The sequence below is a fragment of the Monopterus albus genome, unplaced genomic scaffold, assembly GCF_001952655.1.
Source record: "Monopterus albus unplaced genomic scaffold, M_albus_1.0 scaffold3.1, whole genome shotgun sequence".
Classification (NCBI taxonomy): domain Eukaryota; kingdom Metazoa; phylum Chordata; class Actinopteri; order Synbranchiformes; family Synbranchidae; genus Monopterus; species Monopterus albus.
The window spans coordinates 1,981,779-2,002,408 of record NW_018127883.1 but is presented as its reverse complement, the minus strand read 5'-3'; the positions used below and the strand labels follow the sequence as shown (position 1 = coordinate 2,002,408).

Here is a 20,630-nt window from a genome sequence, read left to right as displayed (position 1 = left end):
CATCCTCCCCCAATCGGAGATTGACTATCGCAATATTTGGTTTCTCTAGGATCATGACTAATGTGAAGTAGTGAGAAAGGTGTAATGAAGGCTAGTAGCCAGAAAAGTGTAGGGACAAAATTGAGTACCTCCTGGAAACCAAGCAAGCTGATATACAGGGAAAAGGCGTGATGAACACTAGTAGTGAAGTGCCTCAGGAGAAAGGTGTGATGAAGAAAGGAGGCACACAGAGGGAGAGAGGATCCATGGCTTTACTTTTTACTACTAGTAACTTGTCTTATTAAAAGGTTAAGCTGGGGATCTGGTCTCCCACCCTCTGTGTGCCTCCTTTCTTCATCACGCCTTTATCCTGTATATCAGCTTGCTTGGTTTCAGGAGGTACTCCGTTTTGTCCCTACACTTTCCTGGCTACTAGCCTTCATTACACCTTTCTCACTACTTCACATTAGTCATGATCCTAGAGAAACCAAATATTGCGATAGTCAATCTCCGATTGGGGGGAGGATGATATCTCTCCCCCGTTTCCTGGCGTCCTGTCTCCTCCTAGCTGTAGCTTTTGTGTAGTACCTCGCTAGGCGGATAGCATTAAGGGCCCTGCCTCAGGGCCCAAGCTGACGCTGTGCCCCGACAGTGAATCGAACCCCAACTTGCCATACCAAAGTCAGTGGTGTTACCCACTGAGCTATCCACCGGCTGTATAGGGACACATTTTGAACTTTTACTGGTTTCTGTTTCTCACATACACTACTGGTTGAAGACTTTAGAACATTTCTGCGCCGCGCCCCCACCCCACCCCAAACCTAGAGGAAACACTGAAGCGCCATAATCTACATACAGTAGTCTTACATTACTAATATGTAACCAACATCAATTTGTTACAGCTAGTCATCTTTGACATTAATTAGTGCTACATAACATACTTGCTACATTAGATATCCATGATTTGTCAAGGGATTTGTTTTGGGAACTCAAAACCTCCCAGCATTGTCACCAATTTCCATCACCATTTTCTTCATGTTAGATGCATCAACTACAGAAGCACATTGTATTCACCAAATTGGAAAATCTTATCTTATCATGCATGCCTTTATTTCTCAGAATTACAAGATAATGCAAGAGTTGAAATGCTGCAGAACTTGCCTGAAAATTAGGTTTTAACAAGTTCTTTAGTATCAAAGTAATTCAGTGATAGTTACAATGCATCCAATAGTATATAACTAATTCTGCATACTTATTGCTCCAAAATGTAAACAAATATAGGCTATAACTGGGCATCAACAAGGCTGCCTACAGTGCAACTCTTTATATACCTGTGCTGAGTAGGACATTGAAAGATTCAGAATGCTATTTTTAAGATTTTTTCTGTATTTATGCAATTCTGACAGCAGATCCAACAGTATATAGCAAAATGAGCAGCTGATTCAGTGTACTTAGTATTCCAAAACACACACAAATACAGTCTAGACTAAAAACAGCAGATACAAAATATTGTCTGCTTATCGTTAACAAAATCCCCAAAAATATCCAACACTCCTAAGGTTTCCTGATTTGTCTAAACTGTCTATATAATGAATGAGCTTAAATACCAGGTTGCCATAGCCATAAATATGAGCTACTGTGAGCTGCAGCTTGTGTGCCATTTTTATGTTACTGTATATTTGTATACTTTTTGGAACACTAAGAACACGGAACTAGCTTTTAGTGGTTAATTTTGCTATATACTGGATGTGCTGTCAGAATTGCATAAATACCAGTCTCAGAATCTTAAAACCCCAATGTTCTCAAGCAGGTTTTAAATCTTTCCAACTCCTGCCCGGTACATGTAGATAGGCAGCTGTTTTGAAACCTGTTCTTGGCCTATATTTTACATTTTGGAACAATAAATATTCCAAATTAGCTATTAACAGTTCACTTTTGCTATGTGCTATTGGATGTACTGACAACCATCACTGAATTATTTTGATACTAAAGAATTCATTAAAGCTCCGTGAGGTTCTACCCCCACATTATCTCATAATTACAAGAAAAGATCCTTCACTTTTTTTTTTTCCTTTGGTGAATGCAATGTGCTTCAGTAATCAACATAATAAGCACTGAATGGGGGAAAAAAAAGGACTGGACTCACCACTAGCTTCTCCACCCACTATCTCAGAAATGACATGTTCCTGATAAGTTACATACAAGTCCCACTGTGAGATAACTCAGCTGGTCTTTGTTGAGTCCTGCTGTTTACTGAGCAGGGCCTCCAGCAAACGGAGCTTCACTTTGAGGTTCTTATACTGGCAGTACTCCTCTGCCATAGGCCCACGGTCCTCCTTCTGACAAGCCCTGTTAAGAATACACAGAGGAAATAAAATGCAAACAAAAGGCAGAACTTTTTTTTTTTTTTTTTTGTAGTTTCCAAACAACTTTCAGCAGCTTCCAAAACTGGTTGATAGTCCCTATGTTGCCTTATTCGGATAGCTTTGTACAATGTGTATTGTAATAATAAAAAAATTTAAAAAAAAAACGTATGTTGGAGGACTAACATGTACAGTTCAAAGCAAATGTCTATCTCGCTGTCTCTCTTTCCTGAGCTCCCTGTGTGGTATTAACGTTATGTGAGTGTGCATTACATTGCCATACCATTACAATGGAATTTCTTTTGTGGATGTTTATTCTTTGTTTTTCACAAGGCATTGTTGGAAACCAAATGTTCCAAGTTTATTAAAAGGTCAAATAAAATTCAAAAGCCACATAGTTTGGATGTGCTGTGTGTTGTGTGTGCGCAACCTTTACCTGCCTGTCTGCATGTAGAAATGATCCTCAAACTCTTTGAGTGCTTGATGAAGTCTCCGTTTCTCTAATCGAGCCAGCCTGAGGTGATCCAGTAACTCTGATCTGTGAAGAAAGAATCAAAGAACAGATTTATCAACTGCTTTTGTGCGCAATTTTGAAAGTGTTGCAGATGTTAGAAAGTAAGCAGGATTTGAAGTTTTCTCTCAACCTCTAATTTTCCATCCTGTCACTTTTTGTGTGAAGAAATGAGTGGAGCACCATGAAACACTGTTCTAATTTCAACAGTCTGTCTCACTTTTCAAAGGCAGCGAACTTTCTGCCATGCCTTTGACTGTAGCCACTGGGAAACTTGCCTTCAGACAGTCAGAAAACAAATAAGAGTCCTTATCAAATATAGTTTCAAATTAACCCCAGTGCTGACAACAAATAGATTAAAGGATATATGAAGCTAAATAACAATAAAAGAGGCTATAGTTCAACTAATACCAAAACCATATAATTCAACAAGTAATGTGTTAAAATAAACTAGACATCACAAACCAACTGTACCTGGATGCTTCATGTAGTGTTGCCATGGTGATGATCTGTGGCTGAAAACTCTTGACCTCCTCCAGTGGGGACACCAGAGGTGTTTCAGACATTTCTAGGGAATGCAGATGCAGCGATTCATCTGAGGACACACACCTGGGAGGTTTCAGCGAGAGTGGCTGCTGCCTGGGGCTTTGCTGTTTGGGATGTTCTTCATCAGATCCCTCTTCCTCCTCCTATGTAGGCACACAAGCAAAGAGATGAAGGGAACCATGCAAGATCAGAGAGCAACAATGCTTTGTCTTTATCTATACTAGGTCTATTTGAACTGATAAGAGCTTAAATTCATTAGCTGATAACAGCAAGATGCCAAGAAACCGTTATTAGTTTCAGCATTCTCTCCTGCCACCATTTATTTTGCTCAGTGAACTTCAGCATTTCACAATAGTTTAATATAGCTCTTGTATCTGGACACTAGAGAGCAGCAGAGTTTCACTCTTCTGCATGGTCAGCTGCAGACAGTACACATTATGAAGTTCTGGAGATCTCCTCCCTATCTACATCTACATCCCAACTATTTCTTAAGTAAAATTCATTATTCAATGTTGGGTTACTCACAATAGGCGTAATAAATGCTGAGGCAGCAGAAGAGAACAGCAGCTGCTTGAGAAGTCGGTACCGATCATAGAAAGGTTTCATCAGAGTTCGCTCCTGCCTAGTGCTCTGAAGACACACAGGAAGAAAGAGACAAGCAGAAAACACCTTGTTATAGTTGGTAGTATACCACATAGAAAGAAAGAAGCAAATGCTGTATAATGACAGGGGTTAGAAAACAAAACTACTCAAGAACTGTCTAGGCTTACCGGTCGTCCATGCAGACTCTCATAGTGCAGCAAACACTTCTGCATGCTAGTCTTCTCCATAGTCATCTGGAAGTGGGACATCTCCTGAACATGTAGACACAGAGAAAATGTAACAGCTGATCAATTCAACTGCCCAACTTAATAAATTACTACAGTTCCAGTTTAACTATCAAGTGAATAAGCATACGTCGTTTTCTTTGCTTTACTTATCCAGGGTCAATAACCCACACATTCTCCCTCCCAACCCAGGGAATCTGACCACCAAACATATATAACAATGACTGTGTGTGTGAGGTGAGTGCATTTCTGTAATAGTAACCTTGATGCTGTCGGGCAGGCCCAGCTCTCGCCGTCTCTCCTTCAGTCTGTTGGTTATCATGTTCACAGTGTCCTCCACATTTGGCTTGGTGTTGCTGTTGTTGTAAAGGTGCTGCAGCTCAGTTCCTCTTATTGCTGCCTCCTTCTGGTCTTTAAAGGTCCTGCATGTTTCAGTTGGTGGGTTGAAACCTCCCTGCCCTCTTAGTCTCACTTCTTCTGACTGTCTCAACTTCAGCTCTGAAGGGAAGAAGGCAGGTCAGAAAAAAATGATGACATGGCAACAGGAATTGTGTGAACCTAGAACTTTGGTTCTCTGGTTAAACCACAAAGTGCATTTCTTTTTGTTTACAATTCCAAAATTGCTTTCATCAAGTTGTTGATGCATGTTTACTTTAGTGGGGAAAATATATTAAGTATATTTATTCAAGTACTGTTTTAAACTGTAGTTTGAAGCACCTGCACTTTACTTGACTAGTTCCATTTTATACTACTTTCAAATTCCACACCATCTCATTTCAGAGGGAAATACTGTACTTTTTACTCTAATGCATGTATCTGACAGCTATAGATCCTTTAAAGAGTAAGATTTTACATAGAAAACACACACAATAAGCTCAATAAATACAGATTATCCATAATTACGTCAGTGGCTCCAAACCATTTGGCTTTTGACTAAACTAACTATAAACTAGGTCCCTGTTGACCATCTACAACATAAAAATGGTACTTATGCACCGATGCATCATCATTAATAATCTAATATTGTCATAATATCCCTAAGAGGGGCCAATTTTTCTGCTGAATGAGTATTGAGACATTAACTATATTTAAATGCTAATACCTCTGTATTTTTATTTAAGAAAAAAATTTGAATACTTCTTCCACCACTGCAATCATTAATTCATGTGTTGAGTGGGATATATTATAACTGACCTTTAAGCTGCTTGCGACTTTTCATGAGCTCCTTCATCAGTCTGGCAACCTCTGGATGAGCTGTCTTGTCATTATGTGCCGGCTGAAAAACAATAACAAACAAACTCATGTACACAACACGGGCTTGTCTCTTGCAAAATGATGTTTTTCTTAGCCCTTTGTATCAAATCTGGGTAGTTTCCATATTTACCAATAATTTTTGTGCTGCAGCAGCACTATCAACCAGTTGACTAAGATCATTGCATAACAAACTGTAACTATTCTAATCTACCAGTAGAGGGAGTAATTCATTCTAGCATGAGAATTTGTAGTTGGCGTCAACAGCATCAGCTTTGAACTGAAACATCACTAACAAACCCAGTCAGGCATGCTCTTGAAAAACAGTTCTGAGTCCAATCATGAATCACAAGATAATCCAGCTCTGATTTTCCTCCTCACCTTGTAGTGTTTTTCCTGTTCAAAGCTTTCCTCAAAATGCCTGATCCTCTTCCTCAAGGTGTGGATGTGTCTGTTGATCACTGAGATGGAGACAGAGCCCTCGTCTAATGCTGTGCTACAGCGAGCCCTTGAGATGGAAAATTGCACATTTATCCACTTAAACTTCTGACATTCTGTATATGGATCCAGGACTGATACTTACAACATGCATTTAACTAATTAACATTGAGCCACTATTCCCAAATAAAGTCAGGGAGCAAACAGTTGACTTACATGCGCATGTGCTGTGAGCACGGTGGCGAAGGGGCTGTATCAGGGTCTAAGTTGTAGCGCAGGCTGTGGCTGAGACTGTGGCAGCGCGGTGAAGGAACAGGGCAGTCAGACAATGTAAAGTGAGAGAGTAGGGGGCTCATGTTAGTGTCTGGTGGGCTCTGCAGGGTGTCCCCTTCTGAAATTTCCTCAGAAAGACTGGCTATGGAGATGACAGAACTGGATTCTGATGAATGAGGGGAGGCTGTGTATACTGCAAAAGAGAAAAGACAAAATATTAACAAATCTATTTTTGTGTTTCTCCCATTTCATGTCTGCTAGATTATATCAGTTTCTCTTTGCCCCACAGAAACAAGGGGAAATACTTAACAGTGTATATTGGGGAAAAAAAACAACCTAATCCTATAATTTCAGTGTATCAGGACATCATCATCGTCTTACCAGGCTGTGATGAGCTGACCATGTGCTGATCCTGGTCAGTTGGTGGTGGTGGTGTCGAATGGAGGAGCAGCTTGTGGGTTAAATACAGGCTCTGCTCATCAGGAGAAACAGGCTGCTGCAGAGCAGGAAGGTTATCCTGAATTAGGGGGTCTACTGGTACTGGAGGGGGCCCCAAGTCAGTCTCTACAGCCTCCAGGGCTTGAAGTTTGAGGGAGGGGCTCTGGAAACAGAAGCAGAACATGACTTCAGGGATGCAGATGATCAGAGGCAGAAGAAGTCAGAACGATGTATCGTAGGTTGCATGTAAGGAGTCTTCAGCATTTCACATGCTGATCAGGAATCTTGAGAGGCAGACTAATCTAAAAGAAGGCTGACTTTAAGGATGGTTGAAATGTGAGGAGCAAGCTTCGCTTCTCAAAAAACAAGCAAATCTTTGATCTTGCAAGGCTCCCAGTCAGTTACAAAAGAAAAAATGGTGATTACAAAAAACAGGCTTTCCTCTGCTGTAGCTCTCCTCTGGTCTCTGGTGTGACTAGATCCAGCCAGACAGGCATTCAACCAGCTAAACGTGAATCCCGCTCACTTTTGTCAGTCAGTGAGTCAGATCCCTAACGTGCATCAGCATCCAGCGTGGGATCCCTGATGAGCAACATGCTGTAATTCTATTAAAAGTGTCACTGTGATTCCCAGATCACCTGATCAGTGTGTTTCTGGGTGTGTAATTGGATGAGAGTATAGCAGAGCTCCTCAAGAGAATCCCTAAATCCATATGGTCTTTCCTTCTAATGGCATTTTTCCATATCGATCTTTCACCATGCACGGAAGAAGGCATGCAGCGGGAATACCATTCGTGTCGGGGAGTGTGATGTGGGGGCTGTGTGCAAGCAAGGAGCAAGGCAGTGTATATGACGCGCTGTTTCCATAGCAACGTTGTCAGAATGAGCTAAGGAGTCCGTTTGATGGAGCTGCAGAGAGTCACGTAGCTGTTTGCCTTGTGCGTGTGTGTAAGTGGGTGTATATGCTATGAACTCTGATGCTGCTATGGAGAGTGGAAAAAAAGAAAAAAAAAGATTTATATTTCTTATTTAGCTGCACAAAAACATCCTGAGCTCAGTGAGGAGGCAGGAATATAAAGCAGTTCATTTACATGCTCTGACATCATTCTCAGCATTATCACCACGAATCCTTACCCTGCTTGGCATTTCAATAAAAAAAAAAAAAACAACTGAAAACAGAAAAAAAGACAACATTGGTTTGTGCGTCACACAGAGGAGGTGGTGGTGGTGACGTTGTTATTACTGAAGCAAAACCCCCAGAGGCAGGCAAGCTCACACCTAGGATTACATATAGATGTGTGCAAATAAACACACGGGCACACAAACACAATCGCTGGAGGCATCAGTGGTCCTGTTGTCTAGATACTGTCATTCCACAAAAATGTGTTAATCAGTGTAGCTAAAAAGGCAATGGGGAAGGAGAACTTGCGTCATAGCTGTTGTTCCTGCCTGTGCAATCACTGTGCATGTCAGGAGAACCACTATATTCTCCCTCTCCTCCTCTTCGTCTCCCCTAAAGGGAGAAACAGCATACGCACAGATGAGATCTCTTTCCAGAAGCCAATTTATTGACATGTGGGCACACACAAAAACGTGGTTACAATGACGCATGCTGTATAAGTGGATGATTATTTTCCTTTTATCTACAAAGTTTGTTTTATTTAATCAATAGCTTGAACAGTTTCCTCCAGAAATGCCAACTGTAATATACGTCCTAATTTAACTCATTGCCCCACAGTGGAAAGCACTGACCATCACTGTTACCATCACCTAGTTGCGTGTGCCCCTCAGAATTAGACAAGGCATCCTAAATGTTTTTGTTAGCCACTACTAAATAAAATCATCATTTATTATGGATATTCTAGTAACCCCTGTGAATGTCACTCTTGGTGTTATTACTCAATACCTGTCTATCTAAAATTTGAATCTCAGTGTTGGGTTGTTAGGTGCATTAGCTAGCTCGCAAGCCAATGGCTAAAAGCCTCAAACCTGGCTATCAGTGACTAAATTTTAAGTAATCAACCATGCAAATAAATTGGAGACGGCAGCCATGGGCTTCAGAAAGGTCTGTTTACCTGCCACTCAGACACTTTGATTTTGTCTTCTGTCTTGTGCTCCATAGAGTACAGCAGTCTGAAAAACAAAATTCTATTAACAACAGGCAAACACAATAATAGCACAATAAGTATTGTTAAAATAAATCCTCACATTATTTATATCAACACTGTTTCTCCCTCTGGCAAGATCCCAGTCCATATGACTATTACACACCATACTCTGAATGCATTTATAATCAATGTTGTATCAAATCTGCTCACAGGAAAGACTGCCCAGCACTCTGTGTAGCTTTGAGGGTAATTGGTCATCTGGCCCTGCCACTAAGGTTATGGCTCATTCATGTCTGATGTTAAAAAAGCCTAACTGAGATGACCTGTCCTGGAGGCAGCAAATAGAATTTCAGCATGCCGCCATGCTAGGTCGAGCTAATCTAGCCTGTTGACCTGCTCCTGTGGCAACTCAGTGTTATATAAACTGGAACCATAACAAAACCATGACTGTGAGCGGCACACTGCTCCAGTAACCTACTTCTCAACTGACTGCAGGGCTAAGAGATGAGCTGAACTGAGAGGAACCGAGCAGGAATAGTGGGGGATGAAAACAATTATAGCATCCAAAATAATCAGATTAAATGTAATGAGATAAGAGCATACACCTTTGATTTGTGGTTATATCTGAATCTTTGTAAAATTTCAAATATCTGCTAAAGGACAGTGTGAAATCAGGTGGATGTTTTGTTATTTAAATGTCATATTAGACAAACTATGGACAAATATGTTATGAAAACTGAACAAAGCAGAAAGAGAGGAGGAAAAACACAAATGCAACTAAATATCTTGTTTAATTGTCATGCAGAAGCTTTTCTCTCACCTCTCTGTGTCGCGCAGCTGTGTTTGGGTGTTGCTCTCTAACTGATTCGCTATGCAGCAGTTTGAAACAGACGATGTTTGGTCTGCATTTGGAGAAGCCTGAAAAAAGTTAATTCATGTCACATAAATGGACATCTAATGAGATAACACATTTTTACACTTTAAACTTTAAAAGAAAAATTGTGCTCTGTTGCTTTAATACTACACACTCCAGACTGAATGTGTCAGCATATGCAGGAAGCACCAGCTGTCTGTACACTGTTTTACCACATTCCTGTAGATCTAGACATTAAGCTAGATGTTTTGAGTGCTAACTGAGAACTCTTATGTGGTTGAAAATGGGAGAGAAGAAGAAAAATGTGAAAGAAAACAACAAAAGCCAACAACAAAGAGTATGAGAGCTAGAAATATGAGAAAATCAACAATGCACAGTGTTGAACACTTCTTTCATGGGTGAGAAAGGTGTTCTTTGCTCCTCTACCTTGTCTACTTCTTCCTCATCTTTCCCCTTCAGTATGGAGGTGAATGGTGGCATCTCAGCAAAGGTCCTGTTGACAAATAAAAACTCATTAAACTGTAAAAAAACAACAACAAAAAGACAAAAAGCTATACAATACCAACATGTTGCATTAATAAAAACTGATGAAAACAAATTTAAGGAACTAAAGAGGTACATATGTCTTATACTCTCAAAATTATGTTAAAAACCCTCTTGTCAAACTGTTTAAGGAGAAGATATCATCTGTATTTGGAAAAAGGGGAAGACAAACAGGAAAGGCGCTCACCCTTGCATGGTACACTCCAGCTCCGGTGGCTCCCCTTGGATGCTGCTAGATGGTCCGCTCTGTTGTGGATGCTGTGCTGTCCCTGGGTCAGCGTTACAGGAGAGCAGACACTTTGGCTCCATTCTTTCACTGCTCTCCAAAGCCTCCTGGTCTGTAATCAGCTTCTGAATGTCAGCACTGACGTCAGAACTAGTTTCACAGCCCTGCTGCAGTGTGTCAGGACTGTAGAGAGACACAAAGAGAGTGAGGGAGGGTTGGAGGAAATGAGCAGAAAAGGAAATACCTCTTACTAATGGGGCATCCTTTATAAAGTATTTATAAGTTGACAGTAATGGCTATATCGTGGTTAGAAACTACTCAGTAGTAAGACAAATATTCTCTGTAGCTACAAATGTTAATTCATCTGATGTTTAAATTAGTTGATAAATTGATAATAAACTGAATTTGGTCCAGATGTTTCTGGCCCTTTTATGCAGAAGACTATGGCTGAATGGCCCAGTGTAAACAACGTCCAGTGTGATAAAGACCAGAGAAAGACAAATACTAGGCAAAGGGACTGGTCACAACATGGCAACCTAAAAGTTTTGTTTTTTTAAATTTATGGTTTATTTCTGTTCTATACAGAATTAATAAAAGACTTATTTACCATTTAATAATGTTTTTAATCCATATATTACAAATGGTAAACCCTCTATAAATGATGCCTTAGGAGTAAGTGTTACCAAAAAGGTGAAAACAGCAAAATATCAGGAGGAGAGAAAGACAAAAATGAAAAGAAATGAGTTAGAAAGATGAAGGTCAAACATCAAGGATGACCTTTACGATACATGAATGATGATAAACAAATTTGAAGACAGTAATGAAAGAATAACAACTCCAACCAAATCAGTAGACCATTAAAAACATTTGGAAAATGACACTGGAATAAATGAGATGGATTCATGTTGTTAGCAGCAATACAAGTCATATAAAATCTACATTTCACAGTGCTAAAATAAATTAAGCTGGAATGTCCAGCTATTAATCCCAGTTTGCCTCTGCACCAGGTACCTTGGCAAACAAAAACATCCAGCAGGTCACGAATCAACAGTGCTTAATCTAATGCTACACTACAATATGTCTCATGAAGCTCTAATGAGTTACTCTCAGCAAAAACAAGCAGTACTGATTTGCCATGTGAACCAAAAACAGCCCATCAATCATATACTTGCTCAAAGCTGTGTATGACTTTAGAACAGATGGGACAGTACAGCAGCAGGAAGAGTCTAATGATAGCTGCTCAGGCTATTAGTCATAGAATAAGCTGAGCAGCCATCAGCCTGCATTTTCACAATGAATTACATTTCTACTTTAAGTTTCTATTCCTCAGACATCCTTCACCTTAACATAGGCCAGGTCTAGGTCTCTTCCTGTAAAAGATCTGCACTTCTTCACTGGGCCTAAGACTGCCTTGCATTAGCTTACTCACTTTTGGAGGATTGCAGAAGCATGGTTGTTGTCACAGATGCTGAAGCAGATGAGACAAGAGAGCATCCTCTGTCGAAACATCTAAACTCACAGCAGTCTAGCATACAGACTACATCTGACAGCTTGCCCCTTTGGAAGGACATAGAGCCAAACACATTAAAGAAAGGAGAGCACAGATGATGAAGACTTGATGGTCATCAACATCCTGAGGCAGACAGCTGACCCAGCCCCTTCAATTACCCATGCCACCGCACGCATACACACACACACACACACACACACTTCCTTGCAAGCACATGTGCATTTGAAGTGCTGTACAGCAGCACTAAGTCATATTTAGGGTCCAGAATTCCAGTTTTAGCACTGTAAAATAGGTGGAGGAGGTCTGGAGAGGCAAAGACAACAAAATACACATGAACTAACAAATAAATACAAGAGTGCACAGAACTAGGCTACATAGATTCCTACTCATATATTAGTTTAAACTCTGATATGCCTCAGAATTACTGCTGACAAGTTCACTGATTTTAAAAAATGTGACTACACTGGGAAAATTATTCATGTGAATCAACCATCAAATTCCATTATGAGATAATTTTTGATCTACATACTCTGTATAGATTTGCTGAGAATAGAAATGCATAAAATGAACCTTCATTGTAAAATGAACTAAGTGGCTGTCTGAAAACACTCTGTCCTTTCTGTTATAGTTCAATCTATATTTTTGACATATCTTGTGTAACCGGTATGAGGCAGAAAATAGATAATTTGTAGGTATAATTAGACTAGAATCAATATGGACTCTGACGTTAGTGGAAAGCATAGAGGTCCAGACAAAACAGCATGCAAATGCCAGATATGCTTGGAGGAAGCATAACATCTCAGTGACAAATCACAGTCTGACATGTAGAAGCAAATAACTGCCCCATTCTTACTTGTTTTTACCAAATAAAGCTACATCAGAGCTTTTTAACAAACCAACCATGAGAAATATGGTTGTGTGTTCTGGATCCTGTATTGATGCCCTTGGCATAACCGTAATAAATAAAAACTAGAACAAAATATATTTTTTCAACATTTACTGTAGTTATTTAATCTAAACCTCTTTCATTGTAACAAACAGGGCTTGGACTAATAAGGAAAAATCTGTGTGTCTTAGATTCAGATATATATTATATCTAGAAAGACAGATGGAATGATGCAACATCTTCTGCCTACTAAACTGATGAGAGTGGGAAGCTGTTAAATAGAAATGACTGGTAATGTTTGCCCCATGAGTGCTAAAAAACAAATATGTGGTGAGAACACATGAAACCAGCTTGGTACAGCTTTTGCTTCCACATGTGGCATCTTGCATGAAATGACCTGAGATGATGTACGTGCCTACAGAGGGTACCCGATGCCTGAATAAGAACTCCACATTTTACACTGATTAACATTTTCTTGCTCTGGGCTACAGAGATATTGCCTCAGTGTCAGATTTTATTAAACAAGCTGAGGGAAGCATGGCAGATGAAAGATAATTGGCAGGTGGTCAGCTAGGAGCAGTGTTTTGTGTCAACGTGAGCGGTAGAAACAAATAGATGGATGTGTCTGCCGGTGCGTTGCTATGCCATCAGCTGGATGATCAACAACCCTTTCTCATGTCAGCTGGGAGAGACTCACACACTGCACGTGCCATGCCACCTTTTAGGATTGAATGACTACATCTGCCAATGACTCCTTTTTAAACCGACATGTGGATAGATTAATTATGGTCTGGTCAGTCTGGCATCGAGCCACCATGCAGCCCTTTGAATATTCCTGTTGCCTTCATTTCCCATCTTTAGTTCACATGGATTTTATTAGTAATACCTCAGTCATTTAGAAACAACATCTTCATTAGCCTGAATTCCTCTGAGCCAGATCTTTTTGGTCACAACATAAACAGAACCACAATCCATATCTTCTTAAAATGACAACAAGAACACAGAACTTCCATTCATACACAAACAAATTAAATTACCTGATGCACAACTGTATTCATATACACGTGACAGCCTCAATTTAATCAGTGCATGCGAATGTCATGTCACATGCTGAGCGGGGGCAGCCAAATGTAGAAGGCATATAATTTCATGTCTATGTCTGAGTTCTGGGTAGGAAAAGTTCTCCACAAGCAGACAGTCATTAGTATGTAGATTCTATCTGAAGGACCACTCTGCCATTATTCTACTTCTCTGCTCCTTCCAGCAGCAAACGTGTGATGCTATTTTTACTTGCAATTAGACTGAACGGCCACTGAGCTGTACAAGCAACACCACCTCTTCCTGTTGACTGCAGGATGGTGTTACCACCTGCATTTAAAAGAAGATCTTTTTAACTGCTTGCATCCTGCCCCTACCGACCATGATATCATTAGTGAAGAGAAAGCAAACAGCCCTAGACTATTAAATGAATAACCTGAACATTTAAACTTTAACCAAGGCTGTTTGAAGGACCACATCATAGCAATAATCTAAAATCTTGCTCTTTATTCACTTCCTGATGGAAGCACATCCCATAAAATGTGCATCAACAATGAAAAGCTAGGGTTTCCTGAGAAGAATTTGGACTGTCTGACAATGATAAAACAAAGCAACACAAGGTAACTCTTAGTGACTTCAATGAGTTAATACAACCACCAACCTCACGACTGACTAAACAACGCCGAGTATAGTCTGAAACGATATAGGGAAAAGGTCGTTCAGCTACTAATTACACACCCAGGACAAGAGGTTTGTGTATATTCACAATACATCACTGACTACATTGATTCAACTGAATCAGGCAGGAAAGAACCTGTTCTTAAACAGCTGCATTGACATAGCAGTTTAAATGATCCATCTAACTGATGTTAAGGTGATGACAGTACCTGTTGAATTGAGAGTGCATCTGTATTGCTTGGTTGAAGACACTGGTGGTCTCTCTCTCCAAACTGTCCACGCTACCTGGCTCTGTCTGACGGCTGCTGGGTTGACTCTACCAAGGAAACACACACACGTACACATGCGCACACCATTAGATCAACAAAAAGCTCCAAGCATTTCTTTTTCCATTATCTGCTTTTTACCGTCTACAGTGTTCAACAAATTAAATAAGACTTAAGACTTGTCAATACCACACTGAAAGTAACTTTAAAAGGTTTCCTCTGTCGTACCAGAGTACCAGAATGATGGGAAACCAGCAGAGACAATAATGTCTGTAATTATTTAATAAGAGTATGACTTTATTGACACTGATGTATGCCAAATTTTTGTCAGTACCTCCCAGCTGTAGATTATATAATTCATCAACTAACACAACCTGGAACCAGATAAGTGGAAGAAAATTGATGGATGGATGAACTGACAAAAAAAATAATGAACTGAGGTCAGTTTAAGATTAGGCTAAAAAGCTGCACTTATTCCCAGTCTACAGTGGCTAGCGGTGGCAACAGTGTTCATTACAGGTCTGAATATACTGACTGAAATGTCACAAAAAAAAAAAACCCCAAAAAGAAAAAAACAGCCACAAACAACACTCACTTTTAATTTACAGGTATATACTTAAAGGTATATGTTGCTTGTTAATACTGTTTATTTTGTTATACTACACAGCCTTATGTTGGTTTACTGTTTACTTGCCCCTTGCATGGGGATATGTACATGCAGAGAGAGCTGCTGTACCAGAGTCAAATTCTTCGTGTGTCCGACACACTTGGCCAATAAAGCTGATTCTGATTCTGATAATGTTTTCCAACAGCCCGCAACCAAATACAAAAGAAATATCTATAAACAATGTTACTGTTGATGACAGGGATGAAAAAATGTTCAGAACCTTTGTAAATGAGATCTTTTTGAGGGAAGTGAAAGAGGTTTCACAAGCTGCAGACAGCTGGTACATAGTACACGAGTTCAACAGCTGACATAACTGGCCCTGAAGTTAAAACTGTTCTATTTGCTGGAATGTGCTTTGACTACATCAATAGTGGGATACTGATGCAGGCACAATATGTATAAAGACAAACCATAAAATTCAATCAATGATGCAACCATTTCTGTCAAATGGAATAAAATATATATGGTTCACCTCAAAGTGCAACAATGCAGAGAGAGGGGGAGGGGGTGAGGAGGCGGTGATCGAGTTGGCCACTGTGCCCTCAGCTACGACTGGAAGGAGAACCTTCTGATGCCGGAGAAGGTGAAGCAACAGGGCATTACACATACTCTGCTCCTCTAGCATCCTGGGTCCTACTGGAACACTGCGTAAAGAACAGGTTGGGAGGGAAACAGCACAATGCCACATGTATTATGTGCTGTGCATTCAAAACAGTCCTCTAATAAGTGTTGTAATAAACACAACAGAGAAGGGCTCCATCTAGTGGAAGGAGGCATATACATCATCCTGATGAACTGGTCAGACTGCATAAGGTGACTCAAAACCCAACACCGACAAAAATAAACAGCCGGGCTGTAAACCCTTGCAAAGCTTCACTCTGATGTTGGCAACGTCTTTATTTCAGAGATATATTATGATCTTTCTTATCCACTTTGGAAATCTGTCTTCAGCTTAACCTCACAGAAACAACACATGGTCAACAACAACAGAAGACAATACTAGAAAACAACACAAAAGATTTTACAAAATGGATGATACAATAAGAGCGATAATAATAAGAATAGTATTAGACATAGTGAGAATGGTAAAATGAAAAAAAGAAAGGCTGCATTTCTGTGAATTAGGAAGCTAGTGTTTAGCATTCTAATTGCATTAGGAAAAGAAGACATACATATTTCTGGTGGCTCATTCTTGTCTGTGACGTCTCCCTGGGGGTAAGAGCATAAAGTGCAAGTGCAAGCAAAGTGCGAAAGGGATCACTTATAATATTGATCTTTGTTTATTAAATTGAATTCATATTTCTTACTTAGTTGCATCTGCAGTTTTCCTGATATTGTGCTAGCGATGTTTACTATTCTCTGCAATTTATATGCAGCTTCTGGTCTTCTCATCTCAAATTCCATCTCACACAAAAACTGAAAATTCATGCCATGTTTACCTGAGAGCAGTTATTTGCTTTCAGTATATTTGGCTTTTTTCAAGATCTTATCCAATGTATGCACATTAAGTAAAGGTTAACATAGCCTACACCAAGGTAAGAGAATGTAAAACGTTTGAGTATCATTAGATGTGTTTTTACATGGCAGGCAGGCCAACTGGAATGACAGGACAGAACCAACCTAAAACATAGATGTATAAGGTCAACAGACTGTTTTGAGAGAGGGGCTGAATGACAGACATTGTGTTATAGGGAAGGGGCTGTTGTAAAAAAGTTGTTACATATGCTGTGTGGCAAGAACATGTGCTACATTGCTTGTCTTTACAGGTCATTTAATCATAAATTAATAGCAGCAGGATTAAATCCTTGCAAAAGCAATAAAACTGCCAATGAACTTAAATGTTGCCTAAAAGCTATTTTGGCTAAATAGCTTTTTTTTGCAGCACTGTCATTTATTCAAGCCATTATATCATTCATCTCTTCCTCTGCTGTAATGCCCATAGAACCTGACGCTGAAAGCACAGGATGTTCTCCAACTCTCTGTAGCTACCACAACCACAACCCATCTCCAACTTTTTCCAAGCCTCTGGTGCCACACACCCTCACCAACCTCTCTTCCTCTGGCCGTCATCATCTGAAATTGTCGTAGCATATGTAGAGCATCACAGCATGAGTAACGCCACATTCCACCAATATGCCGTTACGTTTCAGCAGAAAACACGGGACACTACATAAAGATCAAGTGATGGTTAAATAGTTGAAACAGCGTTTAGTGAGTATACCAAGTTCTTTCAACAGTGGCTGTAACTCAAACAACACTAATCTAAATGTAGGTATTTCTCCCAGATGACGGTTTGTTTGTTTATAGTCACAGCAGAGCACTGTAAATGGGAGGGGAAAAGCAACCAACAATATCCTGATGTTTTAACTGTCGCTTTGTGTGTCATGCTTTGTGTTATCAACTACAATCCATAGCCATTTCCCAGTAGTGCAACTGTGGAAAAATGAAGCTGACACAAAACTACTTAGGCTGATGAACTGGGCCAGACAGTAGGCTGCTCTCAGGACAATCAAAGGTTTGTTTCTACATGTGGATCTGACAAAGACAAGCTTGAAGAGAGACCATAATCTTGAACTCTCAATTATTCTTGAGCACACTTTAGAGAAGTCTCTTCAAATGTATCTCTCCTTAAAACAAAGCATGAAAACAACATTTTAAAATGTAATGTATATACAAGAGAATGCCCTTTTTTAAAGTTCATGTCAGAGTGTGACCTGACTGTACTGACTTGATTAGAAGAATCTTGTGTCCCAGTGCTGGTCTTGAGAAGATTTGTATGTAGCAATAACAGCAGCAACTTACTGGAATAAACAAGGCCCAAAGATGGTTGCCAGATTCTCCATGGGCATGTGATTTGATTGGCTGTGAGTAGCCACTCTGGACAGGAAGTGGATGAGGTAAGACAAAATGGAGAGGTTGTCATCTGGGAGGTGATGAAGATTTTCTTTTAAACGTCGGTTCATCTCTACCTCATCTGCACATTCTAAAAATAAGCAAAAATGGCAGAATACTTCTTAAGAAGCACTTCAATCACTGTCTCACACATGCATAAATCATGATCCTGAATCCACACCACAATAATCAGTCATCTAAATTTAAAATACATTTGTCCATATAGTGGATACCAACATAAAAACTCTAAATGTCTAGATTTTCATTTTTGCTGATTTCTTTAAATGACAGTATAGCAATTATTTTTGATTTTTTGCTAGACATCTTGCTAGATTCTTTGGCTGCATATCTTACTTACAATTAACAATAATTCAAACATCCACTTGTGTGTGTGTGTATGTGCACATATATATATTCTACATAAAGCTTTTTAAGACACGTCAACTTCTCTTGTCTTCCACCACAGAGAGGATACCTAGTTATAGAATATGACTTCTGAATGAGTTAGGGATTCAGCCCCTTGCAAAGGGATGCTTCAGTCAGACAGATGCTTGCCAACAGGCAGTTTCTCTACTATGCCACTCTCCAGTTGCAGCAATTTAATGGCTGTACCATAGTTCTCAAATGGGGTCCAGATGTACAGTGAAATATTGAGCTCAGTGGTGCCAAATCTAAGGAACACCAATATACGTAAGCACTATGACTGCAATTATATACTGAAAACATTAATGAAATTTGATTACAAAAATGCTAGTCCAGCATAATTTTCTGGTGCCTTTCCCAGTACCTGTGAGGCTTAAAACCATTTGTTTATGTTGGAGTTCAGGAACTATAGGGGTGGGAAGCTCCCGCAGAAAGAGTTTGAGGAGCGAGGCCACAGTGGGGACATCTCCCTCATGCTCCAGGTCCACCTTCTCTCCACGGTCCCAGCGCTGTCTCAGCTGCCTGGTCCGCACAATAGAGCTACACAGACGGAACAGACCTCTGTGGTGCATTCCTGTGATAAGGAAACAAGGACATTCAGTCAGTACACACAGGTGATGTTTGTGTATTGGTTTGCATCGGGTGAGCAAGAGAAAGAAATAGGGAAGGAAGGAAGGGGGCGTATAGGATAAAAACTAGCACTAAAACAGCAGAGGGGTCACAGAACAGTTACCATTCTTATCCAAGAAGTCCACTATGTCTCTTAACACAAGAGGTATTCCACAGACTGTCTGCCCATCCTCTCTGAGTGTTCCCAAGGCAACACCAAACATACACCTAGCAGTCCGTTCAGGCTCTGAAACCAGGGTGGGAGCTATGGGCTCTGGGCTGACCTTAGCACTGGGCCTCAGGATTCTCACTGAAGAAGGGTCACTCTGCATGAGTGACAAAAGAGGACATGCACTGACTCAAGTAAACAAATCAAGTTGTTCCATTATTACCTTACTATGGATGATCAGGTGTGTTTTAGAAAAACAGTGTGGGCCTGTATCTCAAGCCCATGTGAACTGGGGGTATCCTTTACTGGAGCGTCCTTAACCTGGACCCCTGTGATACATGTTAGTGTCAAAAACGTGAGATGCTTAGCATTAAAATTATTATAAATATTTTTTGAATTATGCACGGAGTCAGGACACAACTGCTCCAACCCCTTCGATAAACGATAATACGCCATGACATTTATGTGCATTTAATTAGTAAAGGCAGTGGTATGTGGTTAACTTTAACTAATTATTTCCTCCAGACACGACATGTTTTATGTTATAGCAACAGCTGTCTTTTTTTCTGTGGAGTCAATTGATGATAAAACTAACGAAGTTATCTTCCGCTCTTACAAGGGCTCGTAGGTAAAACTGCCCTACACAAGATGTACTCAATTAACTCGAAAACACAGAAGAATATAATAGTACAGTCCCTTCGCTAAACTTACACAGAGTGATACTGAGGCGCTTGCTCCCATTTTCAGCTCGGCAGACTGAAACAGCTCTCCATTTTTCACTTGCAAATGTTATTTTCCCGTCCTCGACAAGATGCTTCCCTCTCTGTAACCATCACAAAATCTGACGTACGGGGAATAATTACCTCCATCGCTCCAACACCCCAGTTTTGGGCTTAATATAAGAGAAAATACGATTGTTGAAATTGAGTAAAGTTAGCATACTCTTCGCCAAAACGCTAACGCTAGCTCACTTGGAAACTGTTGCTACTAGTCACGTGACAAATTTGTAGCCATGGCGACCTGTGGTCACGTTGCCAGAAGAAGAAGAAGCCAATTTGGATGCTAAAGCATTTTCATGTTCTCATGTGACCTTTGCCCAGTTAGGCTAATACTGAT

At 40.1% G+C, this 20,630-nt stretch overlaps 1 protein-coding gene across 2 annotated transcripts; it reads right to left on the bottom strand.

Moving 5' to 3' along the window:
* Nucleotides 1–647: 647 nt before the first annotated feature.
* LOC109961066 (protein FAM13A-like) lies at nt 648–20,521 on the bottom strand. Of its 2 annotated transcripts, none has more exons than XM_020601631.1 (20): nt 20,226–20,521; nt 19,470–19,671; nt 19,101–19,310; nt 18,224–18,404; nt 15,894–16,065; nt 14,698–14,804; nt 10,338–10,559; nt 10,034–10,100; nt 9,554–9,651; nt 8,701–8,758; nt 6,570–6,789; nt 6,132–6,381; nt 5,859–5,985; nt 5,421–5,502; nt 4,489–4,724; nt 4,170–4,253; nt 3,925–4,029; nt 3,328–3,542; nt 2,779–2,880; nt 648–2,328 (listed from the first exon to the last, which is right to left on the bottom strand). In XM_020601631.1, the coding sequence occupies exons 1-20, from the start codon at nt 20,253–20,255 to the stop codon at nt 2,202–2,204; spliced, it is 2,895 nt and encodes a 964-aa protein (XP_020457287.1). In that variant the 5' UTR covers nt 20,256–20,521; the 3' UTR covers nt 648–2,201. The 2 variants fall into 2 exon arrangements, with proteins under 2 accessions (XP_020457287.1, XP_020457296.1); XM_020601640.1 differs by having other exon boundaries at nt 20,378–20,521.
* Between the last annotated feature and the right edge of the window lie 109 nt (nt 20,522–20,630).